At 36.7% G+C, this 13942-nt stretch overlaps 1 protein-coding gene across 1 annotated transcript in view; it reads left to right on the forward strand.

The window, feature by feature from the left end:
• LOC124268473 (kielin/chordin-like protein) overlaps nucleotides 1–13942 on the forward strand; it is a gene marked incomplete at its 5' end in the record, with an annotated part of 49022 nt that overhangs the window by 21030 nt on the left and 14050 nt on the right. Inside the window, 5 exons of the mRNA XM_046703453.1 lie at nucleotides 8827–8997; nucleotides 9666–9759; nucleotides 11138–11220; nucleotides 12719–12880; nucleotides 13624–13717. Of these exons, the coding sequence (XP_046559409.1) occupies nucleotides 8827–8997; nucleotides 9666–9759; nucleotides 11138–11220; nucleotides 12719–12880; nucleotides 13624–13717 (604 nt within the window). The remainder of the gene's footprint in view (nucleotides 1–8826; nucleotides 8998–9665; nucleotides 9760–11137; nucleotides 11221–12718; nucleotides 12881–13623; nucleotides 13718–13942) is intronic.

Raw genomic sequence — 13942 nt, forward strand, 5'->3', positions numbered from 1 at the left:
CTGAAATCTTGTCAGAAGAGGAACCACTGGAACTGGATGTGAAAACTGCTTTGAACCCCAGCATCTGGAAGTGCTAGTTGTTAGAATACACAAGCACAATCAGATACTTGGATATGTGGCAGTGGTAGAAAGTGATGCTGTGGAAAGGATGAGAATGACACTTCCCTACCCCAGTATCAAACTGTGATAACGCATGTGAATGGTGATCACGAGAATGATACCAGAGAAGAGAAATGTGCTGGTGGCCTCTTGCTTGTTGTCTGTAAGAATGTGGTATATGCTAACCAAGAATCCTAGCATCAAAAAGTGCTAGTAGTTGTGTTCAACTGGCACTGGATGATACAAGGTTCCCAAGTAAGCAAGTTTGGGCAGGGTGAAAGTAGCCTCTGTACCCCAGTATCAAACTGTGATAACATTGAAGTAGTCATTACAAGAAAGATACCAGAGAACAAGAGAAAAAAGTTGATGCTGACACATGTGAATGTGGTAACTGCTAAGGAAAAATCAAAATTGCCAGTCGTTGTGTTGGACTAGATACCAAGTATGGTTAGCTTTCTTTAAGAATGTAATGAAATTGTTATAATGAAATTGCTGTTGGTCTATCTGACTTTTCTCTAACCTTGTGGTTTGTCATGTGATTATTCTGTATGATAATTTTGGTTTATTTACCTTTTTAAATTGTATCGGAGCCGCAATAATATAAAACTTTGCCAATCCATTCGTTTCATGAATAAATATGTTTACACCATCTGGGTGTCTTACCTTAAGAGTGGTTCCCACTTCCATCCATGTCTGATATTCTGTATTAGCTTGTACATGACTTGCTGCCAGTGTTGGCTGAACTGTTGTCAGATGCTGGCAGAGAGTGATCTGAGTTGCCATCCCACTCCCAGACCCTTATATACCAGTGGGGTGACACTGAGTTGTCACCCACCCTCACAGGTATTGCTCAGTGTGCAGGGTTGTGACAGTAGATTAGGGCAGAATAGGGGCTAAATAGGGCCCTTGTGAGGGGCAGGATGTGTTGTGACAGCGGACTGAAGTACACATTGGAGCAAGCTGGCCCAGCTTGTTAACGAGGTGACAGTATATCCTCAACAGGGTGGCTGGGTCATTGTCTTAACTAATTAATCAACATTGACTATCCTTAACAGGTATTGTCTGGGTTAATCAAGGTAAACTGGGTTTTCCAAAAAGGGTATTGTCACTATGATGAGGCTCATGGAATCACATCTCCAGGCTTGTGGGCAAGGAGTAGTACAATTTCCAGACAACAGTGACTCATCTCCAGGCTTGTGGGCTTGCAGTGTTGTGGTAGACAAGTACCAAACAACAGGTGTCTGGTCAGGATTTGGGTTCTTTACTTTCAACTACAATGACAAATGTTTTAATGTTTAGCTGAAGACTGGCCAGTCTGTTGGAGGAATTAGTACAACAATTAATGGGCGTTTGTATTACAGCATGAACTGATATACGATGGAAAATATTACAGTACAAATGAATCATGCAAATTTAATAAAGATGGGTTTTTTAAAATTATTTCTCAAATAATATTTAAAAAACGGAATATGACCACCAGGCTATATCACCAAGTTTATAATTATTCAAATCAGTGGGTTATAAAAAGTTGCAATACATATATACGTTTTATGTATTCAACATGTTCCATATAATGTGTAAATATTTTAATAAAAATATTTCTGAATGGTCAGAATATGAATAGAGTGATATATCTGATGAGTAAAATACTATTGATGATTATTATGATAGTTTAGAAAAGGGAATCACAGAATACATGTGAAAATTGGAACAAATGACAATTTAACCATCAGTTGTATTAAAAGTTTGGCTAAAATATAGATTGTGTAAATGTAAAAGTTTAAATTGTTTTTTCTTGACATTTTGACTAGGAATGTTTATGATAGGAATGACACTAGTTTACAATGTGTAGTAACCTAGAATTACCCAGATATTGTATGCTTAAAGTTATTTATGATATCATGTACTTTTGTAATAATGTTATGAAATGCAAGTCGCATAAATGTTATGTCTGGAGAGGCATTAATATAAGCTTTTTGCTTGTTTGCCGATCCAGTTTCTGAACAATATATCAGAAATGAATATGTTTAAACCACACTAGTTTTCAAGAGATAAGACTGCAGTATAAATATATAGTGCAGCATGCTGGAATCTGTATATGGAATTAAGAATATAGATGATAAATAAGTAACATTTTACGCCACTTTTAGCAATATTCCAGCAATATCATGGCGGGGGACACCAGAAATGGGCTTCATATCAACCACAAAATTTATGAAATCAAATTCCTTGTTTTGAAAAAGAATACACTACTTTATTGATCTTGCTCTTTATGATTTTTTTGTCATTGTATAGTTTGAACCATTGGACACAATATGATAAGCTGTCTGCATCAGGCCTATGTGTAAGACCATCCCCGAATATGGTGTCCTGGAATGAGGACAAATACAGACGATTATGTTAATCCAGTCATTAAAATAAAAACAAATTGTTTAGAAAGGTACAGATAATATAAATGTTGTTTTACATCTTAAATGAAAACAGATCTCCATAAGCCAGCGATTATAGCGATGGAAGGGTTCAGCCAGCAGATTAGCTTGGGTGATGATAGGATATAGGTCTCCTGCAAGGGGATGGGGTTAATCGGTGTTGTTTATTTAACAAATTAATCCCAACATTCTGCTTGTACAGTAGCTGGGGTGTATGCAGCCAGTCTGTAATTATTCATACAGTCTCTTGGAAAGCTTCATTTTACATAGAATAAGCTTAAAGGTTTTAGTAGGTATTTACAACATCGTATTGTGTTAAGAGTACTGGCCTCTTTCCATAGTTACTTGGACATTGAACACATGTGACTTGACATTTTTTTCATTTGACATTTTTCTGCAATTTTCTAAAGTTTTGTAAAGATATTACAGTGATAGGTGCTTATTCAGCAGATATGTTTCATCCAATATGGAATCAGTCCTTCCAGCCTAATATAAGTACTAGAAAATGTAATCCCAATTTTAATATATGTTACTTCCAAGAATTGTAACCTACCAATATGGTTTGTAATTCGGTCTTCTGTCTTTAGCTACCCCATCACAATTATTAAAGTTGGTAGCTTGATATATGGTACCATCTAGCCAAATACCTCAGTCATATTTTGAACAGATTTCTGACTGGAGTGTTTCAGACTGTGTGTTAGATATATGGCCTCAGACAGAAGCTGGAACACTGAGTGACATTATTGATGGCAACATACAGTGGTGCAGTGAACATCATCTCATCGGTCCTGCAAAGTCCTGAAACTGATAATGTCAGTCTGTTTATAATGGACTTCTATTGTCTATTTGTGTTTTACAGTTAATTGTATCCTTAGTTAGGTCATAAGATAGATTGGATGATTAACATTTGGTAATCTCTTCCTTTGGTGCTTCTTAGGATTCATTTTCTCTAATTCTGTTAGTACATTATTTTTAAATTGCGCAAGACGATACCAGGACTATTTTGTCTGTTAACAATTCTTGCCCAAATTTTGAGATGAATACAATGTTTTCCACACAGTTTCACAGTATATGGTTTAAACAATATTTATTTTCCTCTGATGACATATCTGTATAATTTTACATAGGACAGGCTTTTGGGGGATTGGCAAACTTGCCTATGTTAATGCATATGTTAATGTTAATATGGAACATACACACTCAGATGTCACACGTTAATTAAGGAAAACAAAACAAATCCACATTGTTGATGATGGGTACCAAGTGAAGTTTCTTGGACTTAAACTGGTGATAATGATACTTAATAGAGTTGTTAAGTATCGTTGTTAGATTTTATATTTTAGTGAATCGATTTGTTACTTGAATATAACTGTGGACTGATGTTGTTAGATTATTACCTTCAATATCATTAAATCGGCTATCACTGTACAGGATAGTTTTGATATCAAATCCTTTGGCGTAGAAGTATTTGTTTTGTCTCAAATGATTAAAATGAGGACACCAAAAAAAATAATGTAATGGATCCTCTGTGGAATGGCCACAAGGACAGGAGGGGTTTTCAGCTAACTGCCTATCAACAAGGTGAGAATTCAAATCGCTACTTCCAAGACAGAGTTTCCATAGTATTATCTGACAATGGCGTGATCCGAAGTTAGCATACTTTTTTAAATTTGGACTCAGAGTTTCACTGTATATGGAATTATACAATTTGTTTTTAAAATGGTACATTTTGTATGATAGGCAAAGGTTTAGTGCTAATGGAATTTCTGATTTTATTTGCAAAATATAGTTTGATTATTTTTTTTATCATATTTTGTAATTCTGTGAGGTGTTTTTAACATTTACCTCAAACTTGATCTGACAACATACTTAAACAATAAGTCTTCAAATATTGATAAAATGCATTTTAACCTCTGCTATCAAAGTCATAGTTTCAAATAAGAATATACTAGTTCCATCGCTAAATTCATGCTTTGATCCTTTGGACACACTGTCTGCCTTTGGTTTCTGAAGGTCAGACAAACCCTAAACATGTAATAGAAACATGGACAAACACAGACTGCTAATGCAGTCAATAAATCTAAACAAATAGTTTAGAAAATAAAGAAAATGTAAGTTTTGTTTAAATCTGGGATAGTATCAACACCGATCTCCACAAGCTGGTGATTGTAGTGTTGGAAGGGCTTAGCAAGCAGATTAGCTTGGGTGATGATAGGATAGAGGTATTCTACAGGGTGATGGGTTTAGTACTATGTTGTTTGTTTAACAAAAGAGTCCAAGTATTCTGCTTGTAATTGTACAGTAGCAGTGCTATAAGCAGCCAGTCTGTAACTATACACACAGTGCCTTGAAAGGCTTCATTGTGCTTAGACAAGTTCACATAGTTTTAGGGGTACTTATAGAAGTTGTTTTGGGTCAAAACTACAATATACTTTTCCTGTTTTAATGATTTAATTTATTGTCATTTCAAAAGAAATCTGGATCTTAAAAAGCAAAACTTGCTTATGTAAATACCTGTGCAGGTAATGGGTTGACACAGCTGGTAATACGTTTTACAAGATAGTGCTAAACATAATCTACACTTACACAAATGGAATATATAAAGCCACTATTTTGGAGTCAGTGGTGTCTGGAAAAATATGATAATACTGTTATCCTTTCTACATGAATTTAAAATTGCTAAAATCTTTTGCTTTTAACAATAAAGTTGTGAACTGATTGAAGGATATCCATATTTGTGGAACTGCTGACTGAACTTTTATGGCCATAAAGTATTTATATGAAATTTAATAATCGCTTATGTCTTTCTCCTAAGAAATTGCACCTGATGAAGGTGTTTAAATATACTCTAACACATTGTGTTCCTCATGACAGAAATTGACATCCATTAATTTCCCTTTTTCTGTTATGTGAAGCTAAATCGATAGGATTTTGTTTGAAAAATGGCATTTGGTAATTGCAAGGTTGACTAGTAACTAGATGTTATTGTTTAACTAAGAACTGTTTGAATGACTGCAACTTACCGATAGTAGTCTTGGTCTGTTATATGTATCTACCACATCACAAATGAAACGGAAGGTGGCTTTATATTTGGTATCATCTGGAATCACACCATCTGACAGATGTTGAATATATTTCTTGTGCCACTGCCACCAGATTCTACCTTGAGAACTGTGACGACAATATGCACAGGACAGTGGCCATCTTATGATGGTCAGATACAGGAACTGGTGTGTATAATGCCAAGGCTTTTATGGAGGATGTTTATTAAGGACTCTTGAGGACCTTGAGTTAGGTCATAAAATAGATTTGCTAATTGATGTTAGGTAATGCCTTCATATCGTGCCTACTTTAACCAACCATTTCCTCTAAAGCTCATTTTTAATTCAGTTATTTAAATTTTATTTTATTTGATAAAAAAACATTTATGTTTTGATTCATTTTTAAAATGCTTTGACATAAAGTGAATTCTAGGTTTGTGTCAATATCTGAAAAAAAAGATTTCATGAAAAAATGATTAAAATGTAATTTACAAATTGCCACTTTAAGGTTTCCAATAATAGAGATAGAGGAGTTCAAATGTAGGCCTGGACGTCATACAAGACATTAGTGGCCAGATATCCAAATCCACTACACCATATACAGAGCTAATATTTAAATTATGTATTCTAGGGGAGCTTTAAAAGATTTCACCATTAAATTTTATTTTTGAGTATGTGTGTCACAGAAGGTCAAAATATGTGTATGACATATACAGTTTAACAATGATTGTCATTATTTCTCACTTTTGCAACATTCATATATGATTTAAACATATCTATTTCCAAAGAAAGGAACCAGATTGGTAAACAAGCATAAGCTTATATGAATACCGCTCCGCGATACAATGGAAGGAAGAGTACACACGTCATGATGAATGTACAATGTGAATGATATATACATGCTGCAAAAACAAGAAATAACACCAGTCATTGTTAAACAGTATAAACTTCATATAAACAAATTATTTTGGATCTTCCTGTTAAATTTATAAAAGAGGGCACTGAAATTGGTTTAAACATATTTATTTCTGATACATTGTTCAGAAACTGGCAAACAAGCAAAACGCTTATATTAATGCCTCTCCAGACAAAACAACATTTATTCGACTTACATTTCATAACAATATTACAAAAATACATGGTATCATAAATAACAATAAGCATACAATATACATGAATATGAACATCCACACAGCCACAAATACTTTTAGTTCTGCAAAGGGACAGATGAAAACTTAAGACAGATTAAGGCACTGAAATTAGAAGTTCATTGTTTACTATTGAGGAGCAGCTTTGGATTTATATATTATTCACATTGTACGTTCATCTTGACATGTTTACTCTTCCATTGTATCCTGGACTGGCATTCATATAAGCTTATGCTTGTTTACCAATCCGGTTCCTTTATCTTACAGCTTCATATTGCCATGATATGGTCACTCTATGTTGAGCCTAATCCCGGTGTGCGCAGTAGTGATGTTGCTAAGTGTAACTGCAAAATGGCATAAAACCATTCTTGCACACACTCCAAAACCAGTCATGCCAGTCATCACATCCGGCAATAGTTTATGTTCACAGACACCTTGTAAAATCTTTTTAACATTTTCTAACTATTTTTGAAAGAAAATTGAATAACTAATAAACTGTGTCCCAAATACTGTGATTGATGGAAAATAAACTTCTTGTTTTTTTAAAAAGGTTTCTTTGTAGCCTTTTACTCCAAATTCTATTGGATAACAATTTTGTCCATATGGACTTTTTAGACTGTATTTCAAAGTGAAGACTTGTTTTAAAAGTTTCCTTGGAAAATGTTTGTAAATAGTGGTGTATATGGTGTGAATGTAGTAATGGTAAGTTTCTAGCTAGTTAACCAGTTTAATATTGTGTGTCCTCCAGATGACCAACTTGTCCATCACTTGAATTGATTAAAGTGTTACAAAAGAAACTGGTCTTCCTGTACGATAATTATTATGTCCATTATATTTGTGTTACTACCTTCTTTTTGTCTACTGCAGCTTCTTAGATGAATACTGCAATAAATAAATTAAGGGAATAAATTGTTAAACACATGTTATGATATCACAGCTCTATGATACACCTGTGTGAATTTCATGTAGGTCCAGAAGATTTGAAACTTCCTCTAAAGCAGTGCAATCTATTGATGGTGAAATTATTTTAATTATCAACCCCCTAAATGGTCACTGATGAGTTTATTGCTTCCTGTTGATCCATCAGATCAAGCGTACCAGCAACAATTAGATCTGTGTTGAAACATGGGCTGCTGTTTAACAGGAGCTAGAGTAATTAGCTGTAATAACAGCAGAAATAAACATATGCCTTCAGCGTAGGCTCTCAGTCATAAACCTACATTGATAATTGCCAGACTTTGACATGATAGTAAATTCTTCATTCATATATTCTTTCATAGCAACATTCTAGAAGTTGGCGAGTCAATAATAAAGCATTTGACTTTGTCTATAACAACTTAATGTTTATTGCATAGAGAGATGTTTCGATTCGCTTCATTATCCTTTGATATTACCACCATTTCAGACTTTCCTCCATTTCTGGTGATCCCCGCTAGGATGTTGTTGGAATATTGCTAAAAGCAGCGTAAAACTAAACTCACTCACTCATGCTTCACTGCGGCATGGTATCTCAGTGGGCTAGCACTATAAAACCAGCTTCAGTCTGGGCTAGTACAAGCAGCTGCACATACATATACACACGCATGCACATCGTCATATGAGCGAAATATTCTCAAGCATGACATTAAACCTAATTTCACCTCACCTCACCCATGGTAAATGAATAAGCCGTGTGGAATTAGGTGGTTAAAGTATGTGACCTTGAAAGTCATCACTCCTCCTCAGTGGGGATTTTATGTTGAATATGTCCCCAGGTAACCAACAGTTTTGAAGGCTTGGTTGATTTCCGAAACATTGACTCAACATGCCATCACTGGATTGTCAGGTCCAGACTTGTGTTCATTATTTACAGGCCACCAGCGTTTTGCTGGTATATTGTGTCGTTGGACAACAAACTATATCAAGGGCATGGAATCATTCCTTGCCCTTTCAGCTGCTGATTTATATGGATTTCATTTCAGGAAATACAAGAACTGATATTCAGTTTGCGGAAATCACACTGACACTCATACTCGTGTGATTATCTCTGTGTAAGATGTGAACAAATCAAGGTTGCTGTACTCATTCTTTATTGAACAAGGGACCATTCATTTATGTGTTATGTTTCAGGGTGGGACCGTGCAGTGTTTCCGTCAGGAGTGTCAGTCGAAGTGCAGCCATCCTGCTCGGGACAATGGCTGCTGTCCAGAGTGTCAGGACTGTCTATACGAGGGCAGGATTCACAAGGAGATGTCATCTTTTGCATCGGATGTAGATCCCTGTCAACAGTGTACATGTATGGTAAGTAACTTTGTAACCCTGAAGTGGATATTCAGGGAGTTTCTAAGGAGAAGTCATATGTTAATTTGTTGTCAGGTGAACAACATCATTTTTATGGGTTTTTTTATAATTCTGACAATCATATGTCTTAGTGTTTGTGTTGTCATCAAAGTTACATCATCCTTCAGACAATCATATGCCAGCGTGCAGTAACATTTGTCAGCCAATCATATGTCAGTGTTAATGTGTTGCCAGGGAGGTAGGATCATCCATCAGTCAGTATTAGTCTGGGTAATGAGTTGGACCCAGGTACCCGTCTCAGTACCCGGACCCGTTATGATCATGTGACTAATAGATTAAACAATGCAATAGGTTATTCTTTCAAGAATTAAAAGGTTGCATTGTCTTTGAAGATTTAGACATAATTACAGTCACTTCATGTGAATATAATACATGGTTAAGATATTGAAAAACTCAAACTTTTAGTCTCTGAGCTGAAAAAATTATTGCCCTTTCTTACAAATTTGATGTCAGGAATTAACGGGTAACGGGTATCTGGGTAAGGTAGGGTAATAGGGGCCGGGTACCCGGATAGAAAATATGGACCCCTCCCAGCCCTAGTTAATGTGTTGCCAGGAAGGTAGCATTATTTGTCAGACAGTCATATGTCAATTTGAATGTGTTGCCAGGGAGGTAGCATCATCTGTCAGACAATTACGTGTCCACCAGTCAGCTGTATGACACCCGTCCAGCTTCCCAACGAATGCTGCCCTACATGTCCAGGTATGTCACAGAGCTTCAATATCAGTTACAACAATAACACTCCTGTAGGTATAGTGCGTTTGGCTCAAAAGCGGACCGATGAATTGCAATCTAACTCAAAAACTAATAAACATATAATACTCAATGAAACGGTGATCATAATCAAAATATCAGCTCTGTGATTTGTTTGCAGAATTTATGTCCTAAAATTAAAAAAGTTGTTTAACAAACTATCATTAAAATATTGACACAGTTCACTATTTGTTACGAGGGAGGAGTGCAGAGAAAGGGACAGCCAGGTGTTAGAGAAGCATGTGCACAAGCGCCGACAAAGTTATTGATTCATTAACCTGTGCTGTGCCGTCTCCATCCTTTCTCGCACATCCGGCTGTCCCTTTCTCAGAGTTGGTGTGACGTTTTCATTATGATCAGTGTTTCATTGAGTATTTTATGTTTATTAGTTTTCGAGTTAGATTGCAATTCATCGGTCCGCTTTTGAGACAAACGGACTATAGTCTGCATGAATGTGGATGATGCCCCCATCTAGCCCTACAGTGGTAGTCAGTATAAATGGAGCTGGGTATAAGATGTCAGGATATGTGATTGGATAAGTACACAGATAGTATCAAGATAGTCTGACTTCAGCACTACTCACTATCCTGAGTCTCAGTATATTTTATTACTAAGCACAGCTGATAATAGTTCATATATAACACTTTTGATTCTAAACTAGTTGGTTTACAAATATTTGACCCAACGATGAAGAAAACACATTCTGTTATGTGTCATGTAGGTTTGTATATGTAGGGGTGATGGGTAGCCTAGTGGTTAAAGCGTTGGCTCGTCACGCCAAAGACCCGGTTCGAATCCCCACATGGGTACAATGTGTGTAGCCCATTTCTGGTGTCCCCTGACGTGATGTTGCTGGAATATTGCTAAAAGCTGCGTAAAACCAAACTCAGTCAGTCAGTCAGTTGTATATGCAAGTACAAATGATCCCACCATGTCTATAACTGAAGCATCACCTTTACTTTGGCATAATCAGTGATACCCGAGAGCATCACTTGCATCACTAGTATTGGCAGCTACAGTTACACCTTTAATTGAGTCACAACCATTCGTGTTTCCCTTCAGTGCGATTGAGTTGGTTTTAATGCAGTATTCCAGTTATATCACAGGGTGTATGCTTGTTGTGGGTAAAAAGCCCAAAATGATGCAGGTCCTTAATATTTACCCATTTGGTGAAATCCTCAAGCACCAGTTTGGTGCTGACAAACCAAGAAATAGACCCACACCTAGGCCACACCTGGATTTGTGTGCCAGGTCACAGGTTACTGTCGTGACCAGTTTTCCTCGAATTCTTACAACATATACAACATTGTCACTCTGTTGTCCTCAGTGTGCCAGTTCCTTGGCCAGACATATCCTGATGACAGTCGATTCCAGCACCCTGAAGACAACTGCCAGTCCTGCACGTGCAAGGTAGGTAATCCCATGCTGTGTCTGTTCAGTAGGATTAGAAAATACAAAGGCCAAAAAGAATTTATAGGAAGTCACATCATCCGCACATTTATCACTTTAAAAATGCTTAATAAAGAATTTGGTTTTTAATTTTTATTTTTCTCATATTTTTCATGTTTACAATTTTACTATTTGGTTTGGCATTGACTAATTTTTAACTAAAACTACCAAGCTAATTTGAATTTATGGTGTAGCCTAGTGGTTAAAGCGCTCACTTTAAAAATGCACAATAATAAAGGAATTTGGTTCGATTCCCTTTATGGGTACAATTTGTGAAGCCGATTTCTGGTGTTTCAATTTTGATATTGCTGGAATATTGCTCAAAACGGCGTAAAACCATACTCAGTCAGTCAGTCTTCACAATGGTGCAAATGGAAAGGAATGATAATTACATTGTATTAATAATGAGTTTCTTTTTAAAATTTTATGACATAATTATTAAATCTAATCAGTTCTGTTATGGTATTTCTAATGTCTGAGCTCACTAGTCATAAATACAGTAGCTATGCCTCACTGGTCACAGGGTAAATTTACAACTTGACAACACTGCTTCCAACACAGGATGTGTGGAACTTTGTTATTCTTGCCTTAATTAGATGATTGTGTTAATTTCACAAGTAGCCTACCTCTTGTATAATGTGTAGTAATAAACTTAGATTGTCCCAGAATTCACTAATCATTTGCGGTCCTACTTTATGACTTAGGATTTGCTTTGATTATTGTGTCCCGAAGAGCGAGTGATGATGGCTGTTAATCAGTGATTAACAAGAGAATCTCACTGAGTGTCAAATAAATCAATAAAAGTTTATAAATGTAAAACACCAAATCTTAAATTAAAATTTAAAATTATATGGATGATAGTGGATATATTTGATACCAAAAGACAATAGTCAGCTTCTATTTATCATCCATATTCCAGTTTACATTCACTTTATGATGTCATCAACTGTCTAGACGTTGCTGGAATATGGCTGAATATGGCATAAAACCACACTCTCTCATAACTACACAACTGATTAAGACCATTTTCTGTATTGTTATATGCATAATTGTCTTTCTCTTTTGTAACATCTTAACACAATGGACGTAATATTCTTGTAAATGATTTCTTTATGAAGAGGCTTTATGTAGGACTAGACAGTTTTGCTGATGCTTTTGAAGACATTATGAGTGAAAATTTGTGTAATTTAACTATTGTTTATGGCTTCCTCGACGCGTGAAGATCTGGGTTAGAACTGGTCTTCAGTAACCTATGCTTGTTGTAAGAGGCAACTAACGGGATCGGGTAGCCAGACTCACTGACTTGTTTGACACATGTCATCGTATCCAAATTGCGTAGATCGATGCTCATGCTGCTGATTGTCTGGTCCAAATTTGATTATTTACAAACTGCCACCATATAGCTGGAATATTGCTGAGTGTAGCGTAAAACTAAACTAACTCACTCACTCTTCCTCAGATGGGGCGAGTCAAGTGTGAGCGGGAGCAGTGTATCGTCAAGTGTACACATCCCCGCCAAGACCTGTGCTGCCCTCTGTGTACGGATTGCTTCTTCGAGGACACGTTGTACAGGAATGGACAGTCCTTCCAGCCAGATCCCTGCAGGAGGTGCTCATGTAGGGTAAGACCAGTCACAGATCCAATTTAAAATCTGTCTTAGACTTAATGCATGATCAGGCTTTGTAAGATCAGTCTCAGACCTAATCTAAGACTTCATCTAATGGAAGATTGGTCTCAGACTTTAATATTGTAAAACAGGTATGAAAGTAAATGTGATCCGTGAAGATCCGGGTTAGAATATTGATCTTCAGTAACCCATGGTTGTCGTAAGAGGCGACTAACGGGATTGGATGGTCAGGCTCGCTGACTTGGTTAACACATGTCATCGGTTCCCAATAGATTGATGTTCATGCTGTTGATCACTGGATTATCTGGTCCAGACTCGATTATTTTCAGACTGCTGCTATATAGCTGGAATATTGCTGAGTGCGGCGTAAAACTCACTCACTCACTCAAAGTAAATGTGATGTAAGGTTTCTCGGACCTAAGGACGGGAATGTTCTAGTGTACTAAAGTAGATCCTGTGTTGTGTGGGATGGGAATGTTCTAGTGTACTAAAGTAGATCCTGTGTTGTGTAGGACGGGAATGTTCTAGTGTACTAAAGTAGATCCTGTGTTGTGTAGGATGGGAATGTTCTAGTGTACTAAAGTAGATCCTGTGTTGTGTAGGACGGGAATGTTCTAGTGTACTAAAGTAGATCCTGTGTTGTGTAGGATGGGAATGTTCTAGTGTACTAAAGTAGATCCTGTGTTGTGTAGGATGGGAATGTTCTAGTGTACTAAAGTAGATCCTGTGTTGTGTAGGACGGGAATGTGGTGTGTGAAGAAGAGAAGTGTCCAGCTCTGACTTGCCTCATGAAGGAGACACCTCCGGGACAGTGCTGTGAGAAATGTAAAGGTAAGATCCCAGTTCTTGTTTTTCCAGTCCTTGAAAGACTTGCATGCTGCACACAGTTGGCAGCCACGTGCAGAAAACTATTGCTGATGACATTACTCATGTCTTGTCATCTCTCCTCTGTTCATTTGGGCTGCCGTCTAACCTGATGTCTTAGCATAAAGAAATTGGTCTGCATTAACATGACACCCGATCACTGTAATGCTATTACAAGTGGCAGATGTTCCT

Source organism: Haliotis rubra, unplaced genomic scaffold (genome assembly GCF_003918875.1).
Source record: "Haliotis rubra isolate DU_JTF1 unplaced genomic scaffold, ASM391887v1 Scf1382, whole genome shotgun sequence".
Classification (NCBI taxonomy): domain Eukaryota; kingdom Metazoa; phylum Mollusca; class Gastropoda; order Lepetellida; family Haliotidae; genus Haliotis; species Haliotis rubra.